A 26,240-nucleotide genomic window follows, 5' to 3' on the forward strand; every position below is an offset into this window, starting at 1 on the left:
CCTAGTGTATTGTTCCCACTTTACACGTGCTGTTTACCATTCTGCTGTGATTGGGCTGGGCCCTTCTGGCCAGCCGGGAAACAAATCTCCAGGTACATCCTGTTCTTCCTGGCTGTATAAGCATTGGGTTTCACCCTCTTCTGTCACTATGTGTCACCTGAGAGTCTAGAAATGAGTGCTGATCTGATTAGGAACTCTCATAACTCCACTCCATTAGCCAACCCAAGGGGAGGCAGCTCTTAGCTCCATCCTAATCACCTTAAGTCAAGGGTCTTACAAGGCTGGAGATAATAGAATCAGGATTGACTATCCTCCCTGCAGTGTGAGAAGTGGAAACCTGAGCCCGGAGATTGAGGGGGGAGAGAGAGAGATTGTGTGTGTGTGTGTGTGTGCGCGTGCGTGTGTGTATGGTGCAGGAAAGGTGTGGAGTATGTGGGAAGCTTTTGTCCTCGGCCTGGAAGGGATACAAAATATAAAGGTTGGGAAGAACTCGGAAAAGATCTTAAAGGAGATAAACGAGGGAAAGAGCTGCCAGACTCCTTCAGGGTAGCTGTAAATCTGAATTTACTCCCGTGGGGAAGCCACGCTGCGTGCGTTTTCAGGAAGATCTAGGTGTCACAGGAAGCCTCTCCAGTCGGCCAGCAGTTGCCTTCTGGCGGGCCGCGCTCCGTGGCGCTGTGATCAGGTCCGCCGGGCCGTCTCTCTAGGCTCTCATCATCTCGGTGGCTGGCGCTCGGGTAAATTGCGTCAGTTTAGCCCCAGTGTGGACGGGGCCCTCATTTGCAAAGTCATGAATAATTGAGTACGGGAGCAACGCCTGTTAGCATTCCGTGCAACGAATTCGGCTACCGGCTCCCGCTGCTGCTTTCCGCGCTATGAATATTCATGAGGAGACGCGGGGCGTGGTCACGGGCGGGGCCGGGGCGGGGCCTCGGCGCTCTCCCTGGCTCGGTGCAGCGGTGACGGCGGCGGCGGCGGGCACTGGCGTCGGGGCGCCGAGCTGAGCGGAGCAGGACCCCGGGGGGAGCGCGTGAGTGCGCGGGAGGGGCGGGGTCCGGGTCCGGGGCTGGGGGCGGGGTGGGGCCGGCCCGGAGCCGGCTCTTTCCTTCCGGGACCTCGGGGTGAGCGTGGTGGGCGGGGAGGGGGCCACCAGGAAAGTTTGCGAGGGCCGCGGGGCGCTGGCGCGTGTGCGCGGGGGTGGAGGGCACGGGGTCTGGAGCTCGTGCTGGCGGAGTCAGAAGAAAGGGGGAGGAGGAGGAGGCGAGGATCGGGGCGGGGCCGGGGGCGGGCTGAGCTGCAGGAGGGACCCCCGCCTTCCCCCTTCCCGCGGGTCTGAAGCAGCCCCCTCCTCCGGCTCCCCTCGGCACGCCCCCAAGCCACCCAGTCCGCCCCCACCCGCTCCGCGTCTCCCGTCCACCGTCTGTTCGCCTGCCGCCTCGCCTCCCCTCGCCTCGCGTGCAGCCCCCGGCTTCTGCCGCTGCCGCCCCCTCCTCCTCCACCCTCTCCTGCTCCTCCTCTTGGGCTGCCCTCCGCTCGGTGTCCAGAGCCCCCCTTGGGGGCCCTCCAGACAGCCCCTTGCTCGGGGCTGTTCCGTCCTCCCGTTGGCCCTCCCTCTTCCAGCAGTTTACATATTTATCTCTCCTGGCCGGGCTTCCAGCCCGAGATCCTAGAGTCGACCCTGCTGCTTGTGCGGAGGGCCCTCTGGGCGCCTGTCCGCGCTTGGAGCTGCCCAGCTCCTCCTCTACCCTTTGGGCAGCCTTTGCTCCCAGGCTCGCTGGGCTTCTCCCAGACTCCTAGAGGTGATGGGGAGTTCTTCGAGCCGTTGCGATTCTGCAGTTTATGGCCATGGCCTTGGCCACCTCGGGCTTCTGGCCGGGGGCTTTCTGCTCCTGTGACCACCTTCTTAATTGGGGACTCCAAGCCTGCTTTCATCGCTGCAGCCCCTCATAACCGCAGAGGTGCTCACCAGGCCCCCAGGTGAGAGGGCTCTTCTGTTCTTAGCCACTCACCCACACCCCTTGTAATGTTCAAGGACAAGGAAACAATCTTGTGTTGTTTTTTTTTTTTTTTCAATTTTTTTTCTATGGTTGCTCCTCCCCCACACAAATTATTCTTCCCCACACAGAGACAGCCCTCTGTGGTAGTTGCATTGTGCAGGGTATCTCTTCCTATACACTTCTATCTTTAAAATGGGTTGGGGCAGGGGCAAAGATGGGGGCTTGGCAGGTTTTTGCGAAGTTTGGGCGCCACAAGCCCCTTAGGTTTTGGAGCTACCGTCTCCAGCCAGCTGGAGTGGGTGAGTTAAAAGTTACAACCTGGTGCAGGTTGGAGAGGGTTGGGTTATCTATCTATCCTTAAGGGCTATGTGCATTCCAGGTTTTTGGCAGCTTCTCCCTTGCCTTTGAACCAGAGGGACTGGGCTCTCTATTCCTCAGGCGGAGGGGGGAGGAGAGGGGGAGGGGATAATGGGGTGGGGGTGGTAGAAAGGGGCTTCAGCAACCAGGATGGGAACTGAGGAGGTGGTGGCATGTGTGAACAGGTGACATGACTAGAGGCCTAAGGGCATGAGGAAATAATCTGGGAATGCCTGCCGTCTGGACAAGAGAGAGGACAAGAGAGAGGACAAGAGAGAGGACGTAGTTACCAAGGGTGTTATCTCGTTGATTGAATGGAATCGCAGTACTAATAATGACCAGTATAATAATAATGGCCAGCCTTTACTGGTCACTTACATGTTGTGTTAGGCATTGTGTTAAACATTTGGCATCCATTGTCTGACTTAAATCTTCAGGATCTCAGCAAACCCATTTTTAGATAGGAAACTGAGCCTTGGAGAAGTCAGGCAGCAAGAAAGTGGTAGACCTACTCAACATTTGAATCCTAGAGTGTCAGACCCGGAAGCTCCTGTCACAGCCTTCTACCATGTGATCATCATTTGGTTTAATTTCTTCTGTCCCCCCTCAAAATCCCTTCAGGTCATCTCTACACTGGTGATGCCCACAAATTCCCATTCCATAGACTGCCAGGCCCTTCCCAAGTGTCATGGAAGGGGGTACCCCAGGGAGTTTTCCTCCAAGTTACTCCACCCTCCGGATGTTCTCAAGCCCTGTCCCATTCTCCCTGCCCAGCCTGGGCCGGCTCCTCCTTCCCCTTGGCGAGGCTCTGGAAATCCAGTGGGAGGCCATTGCTATGGCAACAGGACTAGGCCCTGGCTTTACCTCATCAAATTCCAAGCTGAAGCCAAAGCGATTGGGAAATTAAAAAAAAAAATGTATTCCAGATGTTTACTTTTTATGCCTTATTTTCCTGTGTTTGGATGAGACAGCTCTCAGGGAAGGGGGAGTGGGACAGGGATGTGGAAAGAGAATGGGGGGGGGGTAGGGAACCACTCCCAGCTGAGGAAGGGAAGGAGGGAGGGAGGGAGAGAACGGGAAAGGGGGAGGCTAGCTGTGGGGCGGGGCCCCAGGTTGGGGAGGAGCGGGTTTTTCCCGTCTTCCATGAGGTGATTCAGACTTTAGACTTTTCGGGCCCTCTTGTTCTGCCTCCAGTGCATACCTTTAGTGGATCTGTCTGACTCAAGGGGGGTGCTTTGGGAACCGTAAGTGGGGTATCTTGGATAGCTTGGTCATAGGAGGGAGAGAGGGGAGATAGGATATGGTGAAACTACAGGACAGAAGATTCAGGGCTGAGGTTCAGAGCCAATTCTGGGAAGAATTGAGAGTATGGCTGTGGGGACCTCCCTGGCCCCTCCTGAAGTTCTATCTTCCTGTCCTGTACGGCTTCTGCTAGAAATAGAAGACTTCCCTGGCTAAGTCTGGTGCCTCATCCAGCTCTTTACCTTCTCTGACTGCCCTTTCCTGGGTCTTCAGCCACCCCAAGTCACCTCCTCTACTTCCCATATTTTAAGCAGGATCTGCTGCATGTGATGAAAGTGTCTACTCTCAGGGAAAGCACAGCCATGGCTTCCCCACTGCCCCGGGAGATGGAGGAGGAGCTGGTGCCTGCTGGCTCGGAGCCAGGTACCGATGGGTGATGGGTCCAGGGTGGAGCAGGCAACTGGGAGGACAGTGGGAAGGACAGAGGATGCACCTCTATTCTGCCCTGGGAGGTAATTGAGGTGAGAGTGAGCAAGTGTGGGATGAGTTTGGAAGGGTCCAGCAGGTATGGAGAGTATAGGACCTTTGAAATAGGTCCACTGACTCTTTGAGAGGGGTGAACTGGGACACAGAAGGAGAAATGGAGTGCACCTTTAGGAGTTTGAGCCTAGGCCTTCTAGCTAGACATATTTTTTTCAATGTTTAGCTGAATGAGTGGGTGGTAGTGGATTCTATTGTGGAAGGGTTATGGCCATGAGTAATGAAGATAGATTTCTGGCCTTACCTGCCCTCCCTTCCTGTGGTCAATTTACTTCTGTTTGGCTTAAGTCAATAGTAAGTTTGCGTTCCTGATCACACACCGGTTGGCCTAGGAGTGTGTCGGGAGGGAGCAACAGGGAGACGGTGTAGAAGCCCAGCTGGGCTAGGAAGCCCATTATGGAAATATGACACAGTGGCATATAAAGAAAGAAGAGTAAATTGGGAACCTGGACTGACTGCTTGATGTGGGCAGGCACACATTCTTTTATAGGCTCATTTGCTCATTCATTTATTCATTTGTTAGGAACCTGTGGTAGGTGCCTATAGGATACAAGGAGAAATAAAGGCTCAGCAGCTCCATAGATAGCTTTAGCTTTTAAAAAGGAGAATTGACTAAGCATTTTGGGATTTGGAGCAGTATGGAGATATATGGGATGGCTGTAGGAAACCAAGGAAGGCTTCATGGGACAGGTGGCATGGACTTGTGCCTAGAAGGATATGAACATTCTAAAGTTGGAGAGTGGGTGGGAGATTTGGTGCAACAAGAGTCACAAGAACTTATGCTTCTCAGTTTTTATGACAACTCCACACTAAGCTTTCTTTTTGGCAGGTGATCCTCGGACCAAGCCTCCTGTCAAGCCCAAGCCCCGGGCCCTGCCCAGCAAGCCAGCTCTGCCTGCCAAGCCCAGCCTGCTGGTGCCTGTTGGACCCCGGCCTCCTCGGGGTCCTCTTGCTGAGCTACCTTCTGCCCGAAAGATGAACATGCTGGCAGGACCCCAGCCCTATGGTGGCAGCAAACGTCCCCTCCCATTTGCACCAAGGCCTACAGCTGAGACACCTCCTGGAGGAGAAGTTACCCAAGAACCCGGGAAAGAAGAGGCTGAGAAAGAGGAGCTGCCCCCTTTCACACCTCCAGCTCGATGTGCTGCCCCAGGAGGTGTGCGAAAGGCCCCTGCTCCCTTCCGTCTGTCTTCTGAGAGGTTTGCGTCCAGCACAGTGGAAGAGATCTTGGCCAAGATGGAGCAGCCTCGGAAGGAGTTCCCTGCCAGCCCTGATCGCCTCTGGGGCTCCCGCCTCACTTTTAACCATGATGGCAGCTCTCGGTATGGCCCCAGGACCTACGGTACAGTCACTGGTCCTAAAGAAGAGGATGAAAAGACCCCTGCCAGGGAATGGCCCCAGGAAGGCCCAGCAGAGTCTCCAGCAGAGTATCAGAAAGAACAGAGCAAGATCTCAGAGGAGAGGTGAGCACTGGGTGGCTGTTTTCTTGTGGTGACAGAGGGTCAGGGATTCAAGAGTAAGTGGGCTCCATCTAGGGCTATGGCCTCTACCTTTAGGTTAGTTGTGTGCTAGAAATATAAGTAGACCCAGTGCAAGTCACAAAGTATCTCTCTAGCAGATGGTGTCATTACTGCATGCCTTTCACATTTTACAATGCTGCGATTGAAGCCAGGCAATTGCCTTATCACTGAGCTAAGTTCCCAGCTTGATTATTTTTTTGATTTTAAATTGTAACTTTCTTTATTAAAAAGTTTAATTTTTTAAAGCTGAGTGTGGTGGCACATACCTTTAATCCCAGCACTCAGGAGGCAGGGGTAGGCAGAGGTAGGAGGGTTACCATGAGTTTGAGGCTGAGACTACATAGTGAATTCCTGGACAGCCTGGACTAGAGGGAGACCTAACCTCGAAAAACCAAGAAAAAAAAAAAGAGTTTAATTTTTTTAAATTGTAATTGTCTTCATAGAGTTGATGCATGTTATTCTTGGAAGGTCATAATGTTCATCTAGAAGCTTATTTTTAGTCAATACACTGAAAGCTTGGTATCAGACTGCCTCATTGCATCCCTAGTCATGTTTTTTGGGGAAGAGATTATTAGATTTATTTTAGAGATGAGGAAACAGGCTTAAAAAGTGACTTCCCATACTAAGAGGCAGAGATAGAGTTTGAATTCAGCTCTGTGTGGTTCCAAAGCCTGGGATCTACACTGCTAGCTGTCCCTGTGGTACTCTGCCAGGATGGGGAGGTGTGTGTCTGAATCTGCAAGGCGAGGTGTCAGCCGAGGAGAGCTCTGATGGGACAGAGAAGGCAGGTGCCTTCTTCACAGTTATATCTGCTGTTTGCAGACATTTGCCCATGGAATCCTTCTTTCCCATGGTTACCCTTGTCAAGGAAGGGTGACTAGAAAGTGTCCCTTGGAGGGTGGACAAAGGGCATGGAGGAGAGGTTGAGGGATTTCGGTAGCCATTGCTACATAGGCCATGCTTGGAGGCAGGGAGAGCCAGCCTGAGGCATGGCTGGCCCAGAAGTGGCCTTCCTTCTCCCACTGTGGAGGCAGAGGCTGCTGTTGTCTGACTGAGCAGGAAGCCAAAGGCCCTCCAGCCTGCCCCTCTTTCACCTGAAGACACCTGGACACTGGGCCCTGGAGTTAACCTGTGCGTGGCTGGAACCATGGCTGCTGGGAGTCCATATGGATATCCGGCCCCGGTTCTTCCCTCCGTCCAAGTACAGCCCAAGAGGAACAACTTTAGCCTTGAAAAATCACTCTTCCCCCTTCCCTCCTCCCCTGTAATTCTTCAAGAAATATTGGCAGGGTAGCTGGGACCAGCTGTACTCTCAGGCTAGAGGAGAACTTTAACCCCTTAGGGGCTAGGGAAGGGAAGCATTGTCTTCTCAGGGGCCCCTGAGGGGTCTGAGCACCACAAGAGTTAGAATAATTTAAACCTTTGTGTATGCAGGGAGGGAATGGGCAGTATGTCCTGGGTACTTGCTCTAGATGCTGCCCAGCTTCCTTGTCCCCTTTGGAATAAATGTGTAGGATGCTGTTACAATTACTTGGGGAGACTCCTTTATTTTCCATTTTGTGAGAGACTTTAACATTCTGTGCCTTCCTTCCTGTGTTTTTCCTTCATAGGAGCCCTGCTTCCAGTCTGGCTGTCAATGGGGATTTGGCTAAACCCGCCAACTCTGATCTGTCTACTGATGTGAGTTATTTTGTTAAGAGTACAGTAGTGGTATTTTAGAGCTGGAGGGTCACCTAAGATCATCTGTTATCTGAATATAGTTCATACAGGGAAACTGAAGCTCATGGACTTGTCCAGAGACAGATTCCAAGACCCGTATTTTTCAATTCCCAGATGAGTGTCCAGGTTCATCATGGTGGCTAAGTGTGGTTCTAGCCATGAGGCTACTCGTTATATCCATTAGTAGTGACACTCACCAGGTCCCTATCATATGCTGGGCAGGTCCAGAGAATGTTAGCTAACTTAATCCTTGTCGTAACTCCAGCTAGTAGGCCCTGCCAGTGCCACACAAGAACATGAGCGATCACAGCCCTCAGTAACTCACTTGTCTTGAGACAGGAACTGAAGTGCTTGATTCCAGAGTGCTCCCTGGCTGGGCTGCTATTTCTGGGTTCAGAAGGGGGAGAGTATGGGTTTCTGGTTCATTCTGTCTTCTCTCTGACCAAGTCTGCTTTCTTGAACAAACCATGCCAAAAATGGCCTTTCTTGCTTAGAGCATCCTTGTTAGCCAGAGGCTATCCCTAGTGCCCTGAGGTAGAGACTTACTTACATGTACGTGTCCATGCGGTGAGTATTTGCTGAATGCTTACTGTGAACAAGGTATTGGGGAAGCAGCAGAAAACAGAATATGTGCTGTGCTGGTTGTAATCGAGCTCAACTTCTGAGGCAGGGAGACAAGTGCTAACCCAGATGCCCTGCAAGCTGGCAGATAGGCTGGGAGAGCTGTAAAGGTCAGGTGCTGGATGGGGGTAATGGGAAGACCTCACTGTGCAGGTTGTGGAGTGAACTCTGCAATGTCTGAGGAACAGCATTCTGCAGAGGGCATGGCATGTACAGAGGCAAGGGAACCAGGAGATTTAGTGCAATGAGAAGTTACTTGGGTGGTAGTGAGGACCAAGAGGCAATAGGGCTGTTACAGGGCCCTATGAGAACCTTGGCTTGAATGAGTGGAATGGATTAGGGGAGTGGCATCTGCTGATTTACTTGTAAGGGGTCACTTTGTCTGCTGGGCTAAGAATGGAGTTCGGGGATTGTCCAAGTGACAGATGATGGTGGCTTGGACTCTAGTGGTAGGTAATGGTGCAGCTGGTGAGCAATGGCTGATTCTGGATAGAATCTGAAGGTGATGCACCTAGGACATTAGAGAGACTTCTGAGGAGAGTGAATGAGCACTGGCAGAATCTAGGAGTACCCCAGGGCTTTGGGCCATAGCAAAGGGTGAGGCATCTACTAAGACAGGGACTTCTAAGGGTGAAGCAGGGCTGGGAGAGAGAGGAGGAATGCACTTCTGGGTTAGTTGAATTGAAGATCCTTTGTAGACCTCCAAATGGAAATGTCTGTCTGGTGATTGGTTGTTGGATTGAGGGGAAATGAGTGAGTTAGAGATGATGTCTTGGGACTGTCGGTGTAGAAATGGTAGCTGAGACTGGCTGAGGCAGTACAGGAGTAGAGGGAAGAGGCCTGAAGCACAGCAGAGACTGGGAGGGAGCAACCAAGTGAAGATAGCTCCCAGGACTGCAGAGGGCACCAGCAGCCACCAAATGCTGCTGCCAGGTTGCCCATGGTTAGCACAGGGAATTATATTCATCTACAGGGAGGTCATCAGTGACCTTGACAAGAGTGGTGAGGTCTGTGGCGGAGAAGCAAGCCTTTTTGGAGTGGGCTCAAGAGAGATGGGACAAAAGGAGCTGTGGATAGTGAAGGCAGGCAACAGTTTCAAGAAAACAGATGGCAGCTACAGAGATGTGGGGTCGAGTGATTTTTTTTTTTTTGCTTTTTTCTTTAAGACAGAAAAAAGTAGAGCAGTTGGCATGCTGGTGGAAATGTTCCAGTGAGAAGGGAAAAATCAGTCATGTAGGAGAGAGGAGGTGGTGGCCTTAGCTAGGAGCAAGGACAGTGCCTGGCTCTAGAATGCTAGGCCAAGTCCTTTGGCTCCCCTGGTGGGTGAGAGAGGGTGCAGCATGTGGGTGTTCCCTGCTTGTGGCCTTTATTATTAGGGATCAGGAAGCAAGGCTTATCAGCTGAGAGAGGGTGGAGAGGAGGTGTTGGAGGCTTGGGGAAGACATGCAGATAAGTTGCCTGACGGTGAATGGAAGGCTGGTGTCAGTGGGGTTGCTGGGCATTTGCAGACTGGCTTGAGATCAGTGTTGAATCTGAAGTGAGAAGAGCTACCCAGCCACATTCATCTGCCCAGGGGTTGGGCTAGGGCTGGTGGGGAGCTGTATTTAAACAGCTTAAATGGTATGATGAAGGGAATGAGGCAGTTGAGAGTTACGTTATATAAAAGGGGACTATCATGGTAGCAAAAAAAAAAGTGGGGGTAGGGGTAGCTGGATGAAGGAAGATGGGTCTTCTCAGAAGGGTTGAACAATGAGAGAGTTGGGGGAAAAATGAGTGGGATAGGCGAGTGGGACACTGGAAATTGAATTTGGTAATGGTGGGTGTTATCCAGTTACTGGAAAGGACATGAGATGGGTATAACCTTTATGGGGAAGAGGAGTTAGTGAATTAACTTGTAGGAAGCTGGAAGGGTGCCCTCTGCTCTGAAGTCCCTGAATTACAACAGTGGTGCCAGGAGCTACTAATTGGAAGGCGAAGGTTGTTTGTAGGAGACCAACAAGGAGAGGTGGTGAGCAGTATAGTTTAAGGTCATGAGCTTTAGAACTCCAGGACTGCTGAGAGAAAGAGAGGGTGGAGGGAATGGGAGAGGTCTGGAGAAGATATACGGCTGGCTTTAGCCACTGGACTTAGATGCTGGGGATGGAACAAAAACTGTGCTGCATTGGGGGGTGGCTGGGTGTGGGGATGGGACAAATGTCACATAGAGTTAAATTTATTTATTTGTCTGGGAACAGGCAAAGTAACCTAATGAAGGAGGGTTAGGGGCCTGGTGCTACCTGTTTCCATCCTCTTCTTAGTGTCTTCCCCCACTGTGTCCCAGTATCTACAATGGAGGCCCTCTGTATGAATCTTACTTAACCCTTATCTAACTCCAGAGAATTAGAGGTGAGAAACTGATGCTCTGAAAGACACTTGGGTGAGAGGCAGTTGAGTGATAGGATGACTCTGAGCTGGTTGTCTTTCATGACCCGCCCCCCATTGCCCTTTGAATGGATCCTATGGGTTTCCTGCTTCCTTAGGAAGTGTTGAGATCTGTGCGTGCACAGAGCAGGGGAGGGGTGCTACACCTCCAGGAGCTGCTTCTGAGAGCTGCTGTGCACGCTGCAGTGGACTTAGAATTCCTTTCTCTCACTCCTTCATGCCAAGATGGTCAGATGTCTGCTTCCTTTATAAAATATATTCTTTGTCCATGAACTGTAGCTTCTTAGAGGAAGCTCTTAAGTGAGCTTTGGGTTGGGGGTTTGAGCCACTGGTATGTTAAGAATGATGCTAAGTGATTGAAGCTAGGTTCCTTTTCTGGGGAGAAGACCTGACCTGGTGTAGGAGGGCTCTCTGACCCTAGGGTGCCTGGGAATCCTTGTCTGAGGTCACCACCTGCTCTCCTCCCAGCTCCCTGAGGTCTGGTTTTCCTCCTGGTTTGTGGACTAAGCGTGAGGAAGCAGCTAACCTTGGGTGTGTGTGCTGGTAGAGGGGCTCCCAGAACCAGCTGAGGGGTGAGTGATGACTTGATCTTTCTTTTGCAGGGTTCCAAGCCTTGGGTATCCTCAAGTCCAGGCCCTGTCTCCAAGCATGAAGGCTCTATAAGTTCAGGCCTCCCCACGGAAGTCTCAGGCTCAGCCCCTGAGTCTCCCCAGCAGAGCTTTTCCTGCCACTCTGAAATGAGAATCCCAGACGCCCAGAGTCCAGCAGCTTCTGAGGCCTCTCTCTGCTTCCCTGCAACTCCAGCGTCCGCAAGTGTATCACCTAGTTTGTCCTCCAGTGCAGCCATGCCTGTTGGGGTCTCTTGCCATTCCCCTACCCCGGGGCTTCCTCTTGAGGCAACCTCAGAGGCTCAGATACCCAGTAGTCCTCTCCCGGAGACGGTCTCAGTGCATAAAAGCCCAGAGCAGCCCTTAGCCATCTCACCCCGGCCATTGGTTGAGGGAGGTGAGCTGCTGGATCTGGTGAGGACGTTTCCATACGGGGAGGAGGCAGCACCCAAGGCTGATGCAGACCCCCGCCCCGGCAACCTGGGTCAGCGTCGGTTCTCTGAAGGGGTGCTCCGACCACCGAACCAAGACCAAGGGAAGCTGGGGGGCTCCCTGGCTGCCCTGCCTCAAGCCCAGGGGAGCCAGTCGGCACTAGATCGTCCCTTTGGGAGTGGTACAGAATCTAACTGGAGTTTGTCACAGTCATTTGAGTGGACCTTCCCCACACGGCCCTCAGGTCTGGGGGTGTGGCGGCTGGATTCTCCACCCCCCTCTCCCATTACTGAAGCCAGTGAGGCTGCTGAGGCTGCCGAGGCCAGTAACTGGGCTATGTCTGGAAGGGAAGCAATGTCCCAGCCAAGACAAGGGGCCCTGTCATCTCCAGAGGGCCCACAAATGCCAATTTCTGGAGCACAGGGAGATGACCCAGACATCTCCCCACCCCAGAAGAATGACAGAGGGAGTCTGCCTCAGCCCCTAGCTGTCACCGTCTCTACAACTGAGGGCCCACTCGGAGCTCCTTTACTGCAGGCAGAGGAAAGGTATGAAGACCTGGAACCACTGCCTGGACAGGAGTCCGCCCTCCCTCAGGCCACCAGGGAGGCGGTCTTGCCCATGCTGGAGCCAGTGCTGGGGCAGCAGCAGCCAGCACCCTCTGACCAACCCTGCGTCCTCTTTGCTGATGCTCCTGACCCTGGTCAGGCATTAGCTGCTGAGGAAGAGTCTGTGACTCTAGCCCAGGCTGAAACTACCCAGCCTGAGACCACCCAACCTAGGACAGGGTCTCAAGACTCCTGTAGGGCATCCCCTGAGTCTGTAGGCCCTGAAAACAGCTCTCGCTGGCTGGATGATCTTCTGGCCTCGCCACCACCCGTTGCTGGCAGCGCGAGGCGGGGAGCTGGATCTGAACTCACGGATGCACAGTCTCCGAGCACCTGCTCTGAGGTGAGGCTGGTCATAGGGAGGACGGTGGCAGCTGGGCTTGGGTGGGCATTTTGTTCGTTGTGGACCTGCACCTTACAGCTCTGTGCTGTGGCAGAACTGACAACTACACCAGAGAGGCCTAGTGTTTGGTTGTGCGAGTTCACATCCCAACACCAGCATTCACTAGCTGAGCGGTCTGGGGTGGGGGTGTACTTTTCATCTAAGCTTCAGGATCCTTTTAGAACGATAGCGTTTAAACCTTCCCAAGTTGTATTTTAGGTAAAATGAAATGGAGAAAGTGCTTGGTGCAATGCATGGCATATGCTAAGTGTTCAGCCAGGAATTATTCCCAGGAATGTTGTGCAATACAAAATTTTGTAGCCGTAGCACAGCCAGGCTCAGTTGGCTCTGCTATTTCTGTGCCCAGATGTAAGCTGAACAAGTTAAGTTGTTTTTCTACCTTCTGTCTCAGTTTCTTCTGTAAGATGGAGATGACAGTGATGGGCTCTACCTCAAAGAGTGAGAGGATTAAATGAGCTACTTTGTGTAGGGTGCTGAGGATAGGGTTTGGCTCATCATAAGTTCTTAGTAAGTGTTGACTTTTACAACTTCTGTTACTGTTGAGTTTATGATCTTTGGAGGCCAGCAGCTGAAGTCTTAGAGGAAGTGGAGCCTCCTTCAGTTGCCAGCTGTGGGCCTGGGCTTGGGACTGGAACCAGTTCTGTGTGTACTGTTTTCTCATACCAGGCTGCTTGTGCATTTAAGGGCTGGGATCCAGGTGGCTTTTGAAATTTATTTTTCTGTCCTAGCCTGGGCTGGTTGGGGTGGGGCCAGAGGCCAGGAGGAGCCTGGAGCGGGGGAGGGGCCTCTGGAGTTCTTAGGAGGAGGAGCAGGAAGGGGTTAACACTAAACTGACTCCTGCAGTAGGTGTGTCTGTCCCGGGATGTGGGTGACTCAACTGGCTTCTGGGCGGGGCTGCTAGGGCAGCAGCTGCTCCTGGGAGCCAGGGAGTAGGGCCAGGGCAGGCAGGAGCCGGAGTGGTTGAACAGGTCCAGGCTAGGGGAGCAGCCCAGCCCTGTCCCCGTACCCACACTCTGCAGCCCTAGTGTCGTCAGTGGTGGGTGGGGGCAGTGGGTATGGCCGGGCCTGGGGACAAGGAGGCCAGCATGTCTGTCCTGGAGCGGCTACTGGCCAACGCGGCGCTGCGGGATGAGGCTGGCAGGCTGCGAGGCCCTGAGCCCCAGGCCAGCCCGCCCTCTGGGGTGAGTCAGGGAAGGTTGGGTGGGGGTTCAGGGAGCTCTGTGTCAGAGGCTGCCCCTCGTGGCTGTCTTGGACTGGCTGAGGGCGGAGTTTTTCTGCGGAAGGCTGGGCAGAGGGTCTTTCCCTGGGTCATGGGCTAGATCATCTCTGGGTGGTATGAGAATCTTGCTTTGCACGAGTTGCAAGGCAGGGTCTCCTCATTGAAAGTGCACCCCTCCCCCCAGTCCCATGTTCAGACAGCTCCTTCAGGCAGGATTTCTCCTGGCAGCTAGCCAGGTGTTGCCCAAGGCCTGTAAACATGACCATAGGACTGTCAACTGAGTGCCATTGTGTGTCAAGCTGTTTAAATGGTCTTGATTGCTCTTCTCACACAAGCTCTGTGTAGTAGGAGTTATTTCTGTTTAAGGACAAGGGGACCCTTAGGCTCAGAGTGGTTAAGTGATTTGCTCAAGGTCACACAGCTGAAATGCATACCCAGGCACTCTGGCAGTGCTGACTCTTATTCTGGATGGACTCCCACCTTGATCGACTCTAAGCCATACTTGTTTTTTTTTTTTTTTTTTTCCCTGATTCCTAGGGACTTCTTGGCTGGTCCCAGAAAGATCTGCAGAGTGAATTTGGGGTTGTGGCAGACCCGCCTCCCAGCAGGTTCAGTCCTTCCAGATGGTCCCAAGGTGCTTCTCAGGACTATGGCTTCGGGGGCACCCACCCTAGAGGAGACCCAGGCCTTGGGGAGAGGGACTGGAGCAGCAAGTATGGGCAAGGAGCTGGAGAAGGAAGCAGTAGGGAGTGGGCCAGCAGGTGCAGCTTTGGCCAGGAGGAGATAGAAGTCAGCAGCAGCCAGGACCAGAGCGAAGTGTCTTCCCCAGGAGGACTCACAGCCCATGAGTGGGCCATGGGACAGCCAGCCCAGTCTGACACTCAGCGCCAGGACACTGATGTGCAGCAGTGGGAGTTCAGGAAGGAGGATTCCCAGGGCTCTTACTCCCGCCGGGATGCAGAGCTCCAGGACCAGGAGTTCGGAAAGCGGGATTCCCTGGCTTCTTACAGTAGTAAAGATGCCAGCCTTCAGGACTGGGAGTTTGGGAAGAGGGAGTCTCTGGGCGCTTACACCAGCCAGGATGCAGTGGAGCCATGCCAGGAATCAGGCATGAAGGAACACCTGGGTGGCTATAGCAGCCAGGATGCCGAGGAGCAGGACCGGGAGTTTGAGAAGAGAGATTCTTCACTTGGCATCTACAGTAGCCGGACCTCAGCACAGCATCAAGACCAAGAGTTCGGGACCAGTGCTTGGATGCAGGACTATGGCAGCGACAGCTCCAGGACTCTCAGCTCGCAGGACAGAGGCTTTGGGATGCCAGCCCTCAGCCCTGGTTTCAGCCCTGAGGAGGCTCGGCAGCAGGATGAGGAGTTTGAGAAGAAGACTCTGAGTGGGGACGACAGGCTGTGTGAGGCCAGCAGGGATGCAGATAGGCCAGAGGAGGGAGAATCGGGGTGCCTGTTCAGCCCTAGCACCCCCAAATTGCAAGAGGGGCTCCTTGGTCAGAGAGACCAGAATAACTGGCAAGACAGTGACACCACCCAGGAGGATGCACAGCTACAGGGAAGACCACAGACGGGGGGTCAGAGTCCTGCTGATGCTGATCTTCAGGATGGGGAAATAGGGAAGCTAGGCTGGGCCGGTGAGTTTAGTCTTGGTGTTACATCCCATTCAGAGGAAGTATTTCGTCCAGGGCGGCAAGACTGGAGTGGAGAACTGTGCATGGAGGCCACCGACAGGAGCCGTCAGTTTGGCATCATTGGCAATGACAGGATGAGTGGTGCTGGCTTGAGCCCTTCTGGCGAGATGGGAGGCAGTCACTTTGTGCCTCCTGGAGAGACTGCGTCTGGTCCTGTGGACTGGACTGACCAACTAGGTCTCAGGAACTTAGAAGTGTCCAGCTGTGTGGATTCTGGGGGCTCAAGCGAGACCAGAGAGAATACCATGGGACAAATGAGCTGGTCAGACAGCCTAAGTTTGAGAGATGGGGACCTGGCCAGCCATCTGGCAACTGGGGGCTCTGACGAACCAAGAGGGATGGGAGTTGGGGAGAAGGACTGGACTTCCAGTGTTGGGGTGAGGAGCAGAGATTTGCCTGGGGTGGAGGAGGTAAGAGGCCAGAGCCAGACCAGAGAGAGTGGCGTGGGGCAGCCTGACTGGTCAGGTATGGAGGCTGGAGAGTTCCTTAAGACCAGGGAGCGTGGAGTGGGACAGGCAGATTGGACACCTGATCTTGGCCTGAGAAATATGGCCCCGGCGGCAGGTTGCAGCCCTGCAGAGCCCAGGGAGCTGGGAGTGGGTCAAGTGGACTGGAGTGACAATCTGGGTCTGAGGAATTTGGAGGTGCCTTGTGATCTAGAGTCTGGAGGAGGTTCTCGGGGCTGTGGAGTGGGGCAGATGGACTGGGGTCAGGACTTAGGACTCCGGCATATGGAGCTCTCTAGGGCCCTGAGTGAATCCCGGGAGCATGGTGTGGGGAGGGTGAGCCCTGTTCTAGAGCCTGGCATCAGAGACAGTGGTGGCTTGTCCACTGGCTTGGAGACCAGAGACCCTTTAGAAGTCAGGGAGCTGGGTGTTGGTGAAACAAGTGGGCCAGAGACTCAAGGTGCAGATCACAACTTGTCTTTTTTTGAGACCCATCCTGAAGACCCTGAAATGGAGACAGAAGGCTCGGGCTTGGGAGTCAGGTAAGGAACTCCATTAGGGATGGGAGGGTGGGTGTGTTTGTTTTAAAAGAGTGGAATCTGTGGTTGAGGAAATGGCTCAGCACCTGCTGCACTAGCCTGGGAGCCAGAGAGGGCCTGATTTGCCCTCATTTTGATTCTCTAGCACCCAACATAAACAGCTGAGTGTCATGTGGTCATATGTACCTGTGGTCCTAGTTTTGTGGGGATCAGAGACCCGAGAATAGCTAGGTGGGGGGTTGCAAAAAAAATGGCAGGTCTATGTTCACGGTCAGAAACTTGATGTCTAGGACATTCATGGATAAACAATAGAGAGGACATCTGACATTCTTTGGCTTTGCGCACGTGAGCATGGGCTGCTCACATGTACATACATTACCCAGTATTACACACGTGTGGAAAAAAGTGGACTCTTTCTGAGGAGGGAAGAACCAGGTTTCTGTGGATATCTAGTATTTGGAAAAGGAGGCTTTTTGAGCTGTGAATGTTTTAGTTCTGCATTTTACATTTTATATTTATATGAAATGCTCAGACATAGGTGAGTTGAGGTACCTCTTATGTTTTTGGCTTTCTTGGTGACTAACGTCACTGTGAGGGGGAGTGGAATCTGCCAATCTTAGATGGTTTCTGGAGTGTTCTGCAGAACTCTGTTTTGAGGGCACAGGTACTCTTGAACCAAGAACTGTGGATGCTTCTGTAGGTAATGGAGGACTTTGTGTTTTCTTGGTCATGTCCTCTGCCACCCAGAATGCAGTTGGATGGTGGTGCCTGTTGGTTTTCAACGAAGTTGGGAAGTAGAGCCCTTCTAAAGAGCAGCTGTTAAGGAATCTGAAGTTGTTGAGACTCTACTCCCAGCCTCGTGACCTTGACCTCTGTCCTCAGTTGCTGAAAGAGAACTTTCCAGAAGGCTTACTGGTAGTTTTAAGAGCCACCCCAGCCTGACTTTCTAAAACCTGAGGTGATTTCACACCTTGTGGAAAGGCTGTGAAAAAGGCGGTTCTTCTGTTTTGTCAACATTTCTATACATTGTGATTTGGTTTTCTTTGCTTTAGTGAATAGAACATTTTACCTTTTCTAGCCACAGAGTGAGAGCTTCCCACTGGGCATGTGGAAGGCCAGCTGGTAGTGGGAGGAGAGCAGGAGGGACCAGGAGGGGGAATAGGGAGCCTCTGAATGAGGGTTGAGAGAGACATTTGGCATGGAGGCTGTGGTAGTTTGAATGTGAAATGCCCCCCTCCCCCCAGTGTGTTTGATTAGACCTCATACTAATCCCCAGCTGGTAGAGCCTTTGGAATTTGGAGCCTTGCTAGAGAGGCTGGTCACTGAGGATAGACTTTGAGGTGTATTAGTCCAGCCCACTGGGTGGTCAGAGCCAGCTCATTCTTGTTACTACCTTCCTGCTACTGTGACAAGGTGTTTTATCCTGGCTGCTCTGCCATGCTTTCCTTGGCATGATTAAACTTCTCAAAACTGTAAGCCAAGATAAACCCTGTCCCTTTATATGCTGTGTCTGCTCAGGTGTTTTGTCTCAGCATCGAGAAGGTAACTGCTATAGAAAATTGGTGCTGAGAAGTGAGGTCATTGTAACATGAACCTGACCATGTGGGAGGAATATAGAAGGATTTGGAACGCTGGACTAGAGAAGCCTTGCAGTGCTGTAAGTAGAGCTTGATGTGCCATTCTGGTGAGAGTTTGAAAGACCTAAGTGCAGATGGAAGTGGGAACTGTGAAAGCTTGCCTTATTGGGTTTCAGAGGGCAAGGAAAGGACTTTGTTGGGAACTGGGCTAGAGGTAGTTTGTGTGACATGCTTGTTGCATTCTGTTCTTGTCTTGAGAACTTGAGCAGAGTTGAATTTAATGGTGCATTTGGTGGTGGAAAGTACAGAAAAGAAAAATGTAAAAGATACAGAATTTGGCACAAAACCAAATGAAAGTGAATTGAGTTTTGGGTTCTAGGTTAGGGCACTGAAACTGTTTCAGCTCAATTGTTTTAAGAGATTACCATCGGTTACTGGGTTCCTTGACTCTTAGGCCTGCAAACTGCTATTGTTGGACTGCCGTAAGATAACCCAATAAGTTTCCTTTTAATACAATTCATTCTGTGGGTTGTGTTCCTCTAGGGAACCCTGACTAATGAGCCATCATTGAGGATGGGTCATCTATTCTGCATTGGGACAATAGGAGCAGTGCTGATTCTTTTGAGTGGAGGGGGCATTGAGAAGAATGCTGCAGGGGATTACTGATCCTCAGAGTTTGTGTGTCACTGGGAACGTGTCTTGAGGTTTATTAGTCCAGCCTTATGTGGTGTAGCTAGTAGCTCATTCTTGGTGCTACTTCCCAGCTGATATGACAAGACAGGATGCTCAGTTTGTCTGCTGTGCCATGCATTCCCTACATGGCCTTCTTGAAACTGTGAGTGAAAGTAAACCCTTTTCTTCTGCCATCTGCTTCTGCTCTGCCAGAAATGAGAAGGAAACTGCCACAGAGGCATGGAGAATGAGCATGGGGCCAGGAAGGAGAGCTGAAGAAGTGCTCTCTGAGGACCCAGGCTGTTGAGAGAAAAGGCAGGGGAGGTTGCAGTGGAGTGCACACATGGCTGCTTGGAACGAGCAGTTAAGAGGTTCCCATAACCCTGGACCAGTTGCTGTACTCTGAGTACCTATGTCTGTTTCTACCAGTTAGTTATACCTGGAAGTCCAGGGTTCCTGCTTTAATCCTCCTGGTGCAGTGGAGTGTGGTTCCTTCTCTTTTTTCTCTTCCTTGGACTCTGAGCTCCCTGTGCCAGGGTGCTGAGGCACACATTTCACCACACTGATCTTCACAGCTTCTTTGTAAAACAGAAAAGGGATTTTAATCCTCTCCTGTTGAGAGATGGTATGACCTGCTTAAGGCCATGAGGCAGGGCATTGAGCCCTTCTGACTTGTTTCTATCAACTGCTTTCAGATGTAACTACTAGATTAAATGCTTACCTTACCAGGTACCTGGAGAGGCAGCTCTTGAGAAGGGAATGTGGCACTGTCTTTCCTTGTTTATGATGAGGGAAGGAGGCTGCTTGCAGCCTGGCAGGGTAGGGTTTGAGGTGGGGCTGGCTTTGAGTAGCTGATTGCGTCTCCATATGAAGCTTCTGTGATCTGGCCAGTGTTGACATTATTTGAGTTCAGGAGCATGCAGGTGGGATTATTGTGTGTGACAGAAAGCATGCCTCCTCCATGGCTGGGAGAAAACCTTGCTTAGAAGAACCTGTGTGGATTCATGCTGCCAGACAGCATTTCCCAGAGTGCGTCCTGAAGAAAACCAGCCCATCGTATGGCTGGAAAGTGTCATGTGCTCTGTAGCTGTACAAGAGACTTAGTGTGTTTAACTTAGGACCTTAAAGTTGAGTAATATAGTGTCTCACATTTACCTGACTAAGGTTCAGGGAGCTGGTAGTGTGAGCATTGGCCAAGAAGTCCTAAGCTATGCAATTCTCTCAAGAAAATTTTGGAGATTGCTTTTGTATCAGGAAGTTCTTGAGGATAGGTCAGAACACTCAAGCTTTGGGTCCATTTGCCCCTGATTCTCACCATATCTGTGACCAGGACCTTTTCTTCTCAGGGTGCCCAGCTCCCATGAGGTTTTTGTGACGGCAGGGTTAAGTAATCGATACAAACCTGCCTGGCCTCTGGTAATTACTGAAAATAAAACAGTCACTTGCATTTGTTTGTTTTGCAAGTTTGGATGTGAATTGCCCATAAAGTGAGGCCCTTGGGGACATTTTTGTTACTGTCCTCATCTTGGACAAACAGATCTTTGATGGTAACCAGTGGCTGGACTCACTGTCAGGCATGGCTATCATAAGACCAATGTGGAGATGAGTGGGGTGGGAAGAGCCTTGGTCCCTCCTTTGGGTCTAAGGTCCTCTCATTCCAGTGAGAGTTGCATTCCTGCGTCCCCCAGAGCTGGTATTGTCTCTCTTCTTCTCCCTACCCATTAGCCAAAAAAACTCCTTTCTTTGGGCTCAGCAATGCAGAAGCCTCCCAACCATTTCAGGTCTCCATAGACTCCAAAGAGAGGACCCTCAGTGATCATTGAATCCAGCTTCCTTGTTTCATGCTGGGGAAACTGAGGCCTGGAGTGGGGTGGAGCATGTCTACTTATGATTGTGGTTTTCTTTCTGTTCCCATAGGCCTCTGTTTGTCTTCTCTGAGAGGTTTCCAGATTTTTCTCTAGGGTCAAGGCCAGCCCTTGTCTCCTTGAGATGTATCATCCCAGCTGCAGCTCTCATGCTCCCTCATGTTAGGGCTCAGAGCCTTGAAAACAAGGACTTTCTGCAGAGCCATCTCCTGAGTTTGCATGTAACACAGTGCTGGGAGGCAGTGTTGGACAGAGTGGCCCTGAGGTTACTACAGCAGGGTCCAGCCTTCTGACATTGTGACATGGTGTTGTCATCTACAAATATGAGGGCCTCAGCCATGGCTGTCCTGGGCTGCAGGTTACACAGGGTTACATCTGTGGTTTAGATTAGGTGATGGGTATGGATGGTGAGGTGAGACACATCTTCTCAGGCCAGGACCCATGTTTAAGATGGTAAGGACTATTTTTTTAATTTGTATTTGCCAAGTATTAATTATGTGCTAGGCACATATATATGCCAGTAAACCTAGAGAAGTCTGGGGACATTTTATTATCCCCATTTTACAAAAAAAGAAACTGAGGCTCTGAGTGAACATATTACTTGAGGCCAAGGCTCCTGGCACAGAATGGGCAGAGCTTATGTCTGCATACCAGTGACAGGCTCAGAACTCAGGTTCCTGACTTGTCCTCCTCCTCCCTTCCCTGCTAGGAAGCTCTGGGGTTGTGGGTTCTCTGGCAGGAAAGGCTATAGGCCGAGGCCCCGGCGTGGGTGCACACTGTATTCTCCCGGCTCTCCCATGTTCTGGAGCTCACCCAGCCACCCCGAGCCTACCCTGCAATGTTCCTCTGCTGTCCTCTCCTGCTGTGGTTTTGCCGCTCCTCCTTGGCTGCCGGGCCTGCCTTTCTCTGTGCTGGGCGGGCCTTGCTCTCCATGCTGGGTGGGGTGCCAGGGCCACCCTCTTGTTGCCACCTCCCTGACTCGATGCTGGCTTCAGGGTGAGCTGGCTCTGGCCCTTGTCCAGACTGGTGCTGATCCCGTTGTCTTGCTGTTCTGTGGCATCCACTGCCTCTTTCCTCCCACACTGCTTTAATTTCCCTCTGTCAGCAGCATGTGGAAGGACAGACTGACACATTTCTCCCCATCCCTGCCCTTTCCTGCACAGCATTGACTCACCTGCCTCATTCTCTCCCCACTCCAGTATTGCCAGTGACCTGGCGGCCTGGCTCCCGGGCGTCGCCTCTCCCAACCCTCTGGATGGTGTGAGTGTGGGTATGTGTGTGGGCACACGTGTTGGAGAGTGGCTCTGTGCCGTTTGTAGGTAGGGTGGATGTCTACAGGACATACTCAACTGACCTGCGATGTGTAGTAAATCTGCATGTGTACGTGCATGCGTCAGGGAGTGGCAGCTGGGCCCGCCACCTGTGGTGCTGGTGGACTGTTTGTGCCTCGCTTTGAGGGCATAGCAGGCAGAAGTCACATTGCTGTGTTGAGGTTCAGGGTGACCCTGTCTCTTATTTACTCAGCAAACGTTTGCTTTGGCCCCTGGGTTGGGTGCTGGGGGTGCCAAGACAGCAAGGGCCTGCCTTTGCCCTTGAGGAGCTGCGTACAGGTGGGGGAGACAAGTGCAGGACTGAGTCACAGGCTGCCGCAGGCTGGAGCCGCCACTTCATAGGGCTGAAGGCGAGTGCTGACTGGGGGAGAGGAAGGGGGCTGAGTGAAGGGACTGTGGAAAAGCTTCCCAGGTGAGGAGTGACACCAGCTTGTGCCAAGATGGCAGTGTTTGGGCCAGGTATGTTTTAGAGATCCCTGTTTTTGTGAGGCTGAGGAATAAAGAATTGGATGTGAAGCGGGGACTGAAGGTGACATTAGGTTGGATAGGCAGATCCCAAGAGCTTGACCATCCAATCAGGGGATCCCAGAGGAAGCCTGCACAACACTAACATCAGCAGGAACAATAGTTGTGGTTTCTGGGAATGTCCTGAGTACCCAGTGCTGCTTTTTATCAAAACCCCAGTGTTGCTGGAACCCAAGGCATGTATAGGTGAAGGGACTCACGAAAGGTGTCAGGTACAAGCTGAGCATCCCTAATCCAAAAATCCAAAATACTCTAAACTCTAAAACTTTTTGAGCCCAGACATGATGTCAACAAGTAAATCCACACCTGGCCTCAGTGGCAGTCAAAATGCAGCTGCACAAAAACTCAAAATGTTACCCCAGGCTTGTGTGTAGGAGATGTGTTTGAAGCATAAATGAGTCCCATGTTTAGGTTTTGTTTCTGTCCTCAAAGTACCACATTACATATATGCAGATATATCAAAATCTGAAAAAAATATCTGAAGTCCACAACTTTGTGTATGTGTGGTGTGCATGGGGGTGTGTCTGCTTGTTTGCATATGTGTGTGCAGGTTCATGTGGAAGTGTGTGCATGTGTGCAGGGAGGCCGGAGGCTGGTGTTGGGCATCTTCATCAGTTGTTCAGTCCCTTCCTTATTCATGGCTACACTAACCAGCAAGTCTCAGGGAGCTTCTTGTCTCTGCCTCCCCAAAGCAGGGGTTACAGGCACATGCCACCACACTCGGCATTTACTTGGGTGATAGGGTCAGGACTCGGGCACATGCTTGTGCAGCAGGCAGTTTACCCACTGAACCATCTCCTGAGACCTTGAGTTTCATCTTTCTAAATATCCTCATAAAGGACATTTAGTCCATGGTAGGTGGAGGACCCCGGTGGGAGCCTGCCAGCTAGCCCAGCCCTTTACTTGTGTGCTGCTTCGAGCTTCAGGCAAGAGGTGGCGCTTCACTAGTGGTGGTTGATCTTGGGTTTTGGTCTGTTCCTTCTGCAGCTCCAGCAGGTGTCTGGCCCGCTCCCCACCCTCTGGCTCCCAGGGCCTCCTTGAGGAGATGCTAGCAGCCAGCAACTCTAAGGCAGCCACTGGACAGGAATCAGCTGTCTTAGGACTCAGGGTCCCATTGGAGGAGGAAGGAGCCACAGCAGGTGCTGGGCAGAGGGAATCCTCGGAGCCCAGCAGGGAACCTCTGCCTTCCTGGAGGCCTCAGCCTGATGGAGAAGCCAGCCGGATGGAAGAGGTGGACGGTACCTGGGACCTGGCAGGGGCTGGGCAGAGTGAACGGGGGCCAGCCCCAGCCCCCCGGCGATCCTCCCAAGGTCCTCTGCCCAGCTGTCCTAGTGAGGACTTCTCCTTCATCGAGGTCAGTGGAGGGTGAGCCTGGCTGGTGGGCTGGATGTTGCGGGGCTGTGTGGGTGACCGGGCTGAAGCTCCTTTCTTGGAGCTCTGCCAAGCAGTCCCATATTGGAGGCAGACGCTGGTTGTACATGCTTCATGAGATCGGGAGGTGGTGCCGTTGTCAGGTAGAGTGAGACCTCAGGCCAGCAATGACAGTGGTGTTGCCATTGTTTTGAGCAGGACACTGAAGTCCTTGACAGTGCCATATATCGGAGCCGTGCCAACCTAGGACGCAAGCGTGGACATCGGGCGCCGGCCATCCGGCCTGGGGGTACCCTGGGACTGTCAGAGTTGGCAGACTCTGATGCGCGTCTGTTCCAGGATTCAACAGGTAAAATTGGTGTATTATTTGATGGTCTGTCAATGTCTGGGTTATGGGCGAGGGTAACACCTCTCTCCTGGCTTTGCAGAGCCACGGTCCTCTCGAGTGCCATCTTCAGATGAGGAGGTAGTGGAGGAGCCTCAGAGCCGCCGGACACGGATGTCTTTGGGCACCAAAGGGCTGAAAGTCAACCTCTTTCCTGGCCTGAGTCCTTCAGCCCTGAAGGTACCATGTGATTATTTAGCAACTACGTCCAGCCCTCTGACTAGCTGCCCTTGCCCCCTGGCTGTATACTCTCTCCATCTGTCCATCCTCATCCTTTCTTCTATCCCTCCTCTCATTTGCTTTCCAAGGAGGACCCATACGGTCCTTTGTGCCCTGCTCAACTCTGTACAGTGTGCCAAATTTGATGCAAGGAGGAACAAGATGTGTTCTTGACCCAGAATCCAAGGGATAGTGGGGAACATGGGCCAGGCCTAAGAATAGGTCAGGTGAAGGGAGAAGTGTAGACGTCACTGGGGAGATGCAGCTGTGAGCTGGGCTGTTAAGAGGGAGGCGTTAATAACTGACAGTGGGAGTAGAAGATAGCTTGGGCAGGGTTTCTGTAAGCAGTTACTCTTAGCCTTGAGGTAGGCATAGGAGTTGGCCATAGGGGCTGGGTTAGGGAGGGCATTATAGGCAGAGGGGCCAGACAAGCAAAAGCATAGGTGTGGAAGGTCACTACTGGATTTGTGCAATCCAACTGATTGCATTTAGTTCAATACTATCTCTTTGAGGACCTACTATGTAAAAGTGAGGCTCTGCTCTGAACAGAGTTGGCTTTTAAGTTACTACCTGTCTGCTGGGGCAAAAGGACTGCAAAAGGCCTGGCTCTGGGAACTGCATCCTCTTGGAAGAGGCCTGGCCCTTTGAACTCTGCTGCCTCATCTTCTTGTGTCTGTCCATTCCCAGGCTAAGCTTCGCTCTCGGAACCGGTCAGCTGAGGAGGGGGAGGTGGCAGAGAGTAAGTCCAGCCAGAAGGAGTCTGCAGTCCAACGCTCCAAGTCCTGCAAAGTTCCAGGGCTGGGGAAGCCTCTTGCATTACCTCCCAAGCCAGAGAAGTCCTCAGGGTATGTGACTGAGCTCTGGGTATCCCCTGACCTTAGTAGTATTGGCCTGGAAAGAGAAACCCCACTTAACACAAGAGGGAAACTGAGGTTTGGAGAGGAAATAGTGCTGCCTCATATGACCTGTGTAAGTTGGTGCCAGAGTTTCTTTAAAATGTGCCTTGTTGACCTTTGTACTTTGCATTCTAGGTCGGAAGGATCATCACCCAACTGGCTCCAAGCCCTGAAGCTGAAGAAGAAGAGGGTCTGAGGAGTGACCAAGGTGAGGGTGGCTCGCGGGCTCGGGTGCAGTGTGAAGAGGGCCTGCTGTGGAGCACTCAGGAGGCCCTGAGCCCTCTTCCGACCCTTAGCTCCCTCAGGCAGGTGAAGTCAGCCTCCGAGACCTCAGAAGCCCCTTAGCTCCCCTGTGTTTGTCCACAGGGAAGGGGCTGTGTGTCCTGGGATGTAAGTGGGGTTGGGGGTGGGGCAGATCCAGGACAGTCTCCAGGCATTCTGGCCAGGCTGAATGTCATCTCCCAGCCTCTGCAGTTTAGAGCTCCAGGCTTACGGGTCCATCAAGGAGCCAGGGTGGGCACCGGGCAGAGGAAGCAGGAGCCTTGTCTCGTCCCCAACTTCTTGTCCTCTCTCCCCTTACAGGTTCTTCTCATTTGGTAGTCTCAGGCAGTGTCTGTTCCTGTGGGGTCCCTGAGGAGGAAATGGCTGGAGCCCCGCTAAGGCTCAAGCTGCAGCCTCTGTCCTCCCTCTGCCTCTGAGGAGTGTGTGGGAGGCACATTTATGCACTTTGTATCACCTTCCCAACTTCCCCCACACCTTCCCTCCCAACCTAGATTCCTTCAGTTGTGGAGGTTTTTGTCCTTTCTTTGTTCCCTCCCCTTCTTCCCTCTTTGCTTCCTCCTCTAGCCTCCCATGGGTTTCTTTTGATACCAGTTTATAGCATTTTTTATAAAAGCCTTTGATTTTTGTAATGGGTGGAGCTCCTACCCAAGCTCTGCCCCAGGTCTCCCCCTACCCTGTTAGGTGCCCCACAGAGACCAATGACATTTTGCCACTTGAAACAGTGAATAAAGTTTTTTGGGAATTGG

General features: G+C 52.4%; 1 protein-coding gene across 6 annotated transcripts; it reads left to right on the forward strand.

Annotated features, from left to right (window-relative positions):
- Nucleotides 1–948: 948 nt before the first annotated feature.
- Tnks1bp1 (tankyrase 1 binding protein 1) lies at nt 949–26,240 on the forward strand. 6 transcript variants are annotated; one of them, XM_045149215.1, is made up of 12 exons: nt 949–1,030; nt 3,911–4,019; nt 4,966–5,599; nt 7,267–7,336; nt 11,020–12,408; nt 14,225–16,374; nt 23,329–23,695; nt 23,911–24,061; nt 24,141–24,277; nt 25,004–25,161; nt 25,348–25,420; nt 25,795–26,240. In XM_045149215.1, exons 2-11 carry the CDS (start codon nt 3,926–3,928, stop codon nt 25,406–25,408), a joined length of 5,211 nt encoding a protein of 1,736 aa, XP_045005150.1. In that variant the 5' UTR covers nt 949–1,030; nt 3,911–3,925; the 3' UTR covers nt 25,409–25,420; nt 25,795–26,240. The 6 variants fall into 6 exon arrangements, with proteins under 6 accessions (XP_045005150.1, XP_045005156.1, XP_045005159.1 ...); XM_045149221.1 differs by having other exon boundaries at nt 1,001–1,030; nt 3,908–4,019; XM_045149224.1 differs by lacking the exon at nt 949–1,030 and adding an exon at nt 1,442–1,977 and having other exon boundaries at nt 3,908–4,019.

Source organism: Jaculus jaculus, chromosome 1, assembly GCF_020740685.1.
Source record: "Jaculus jaculus isolate mJacJac1 chromosome 1, mJacJac1.mat.Y.cur, whole genome shotgun sequence".
Lineage (NCBI taxonomy): Eukaryota > Metazoa > Chordata > Mammalia > Rodentia > Dipodidae > Jaculus > Jaculus jaculus.

What these genes read in the sequence shown, in the direction of transcription:
- Tnks1bp1 (XM_045149215.1), top strand. Translation starts at nt 3,926, where the DNA reads ATGAAAGTGTCTACTCTCAGGGAAAGCACAGCCATGGCTTCCCCACTG. An exon ending in GCCTGCTGGCTCGGAGCCAG is followed by an intron (nt 4,020 to 4,965) that starts GTACCGATGGGT and finishes TCTTTTTGGCAG; the next exon opens with GTGATCCTCGGACCAAGCCT. An exon ending in TCTGTTCCAGGATTCAACAG is followed by an intron (nt 24,062 to 24,140) that starts GTAAAATTGGTG and finishes CTGGCTTTGCAG; the next exon opens with AGCCACGGTCCTCTCGAGTG.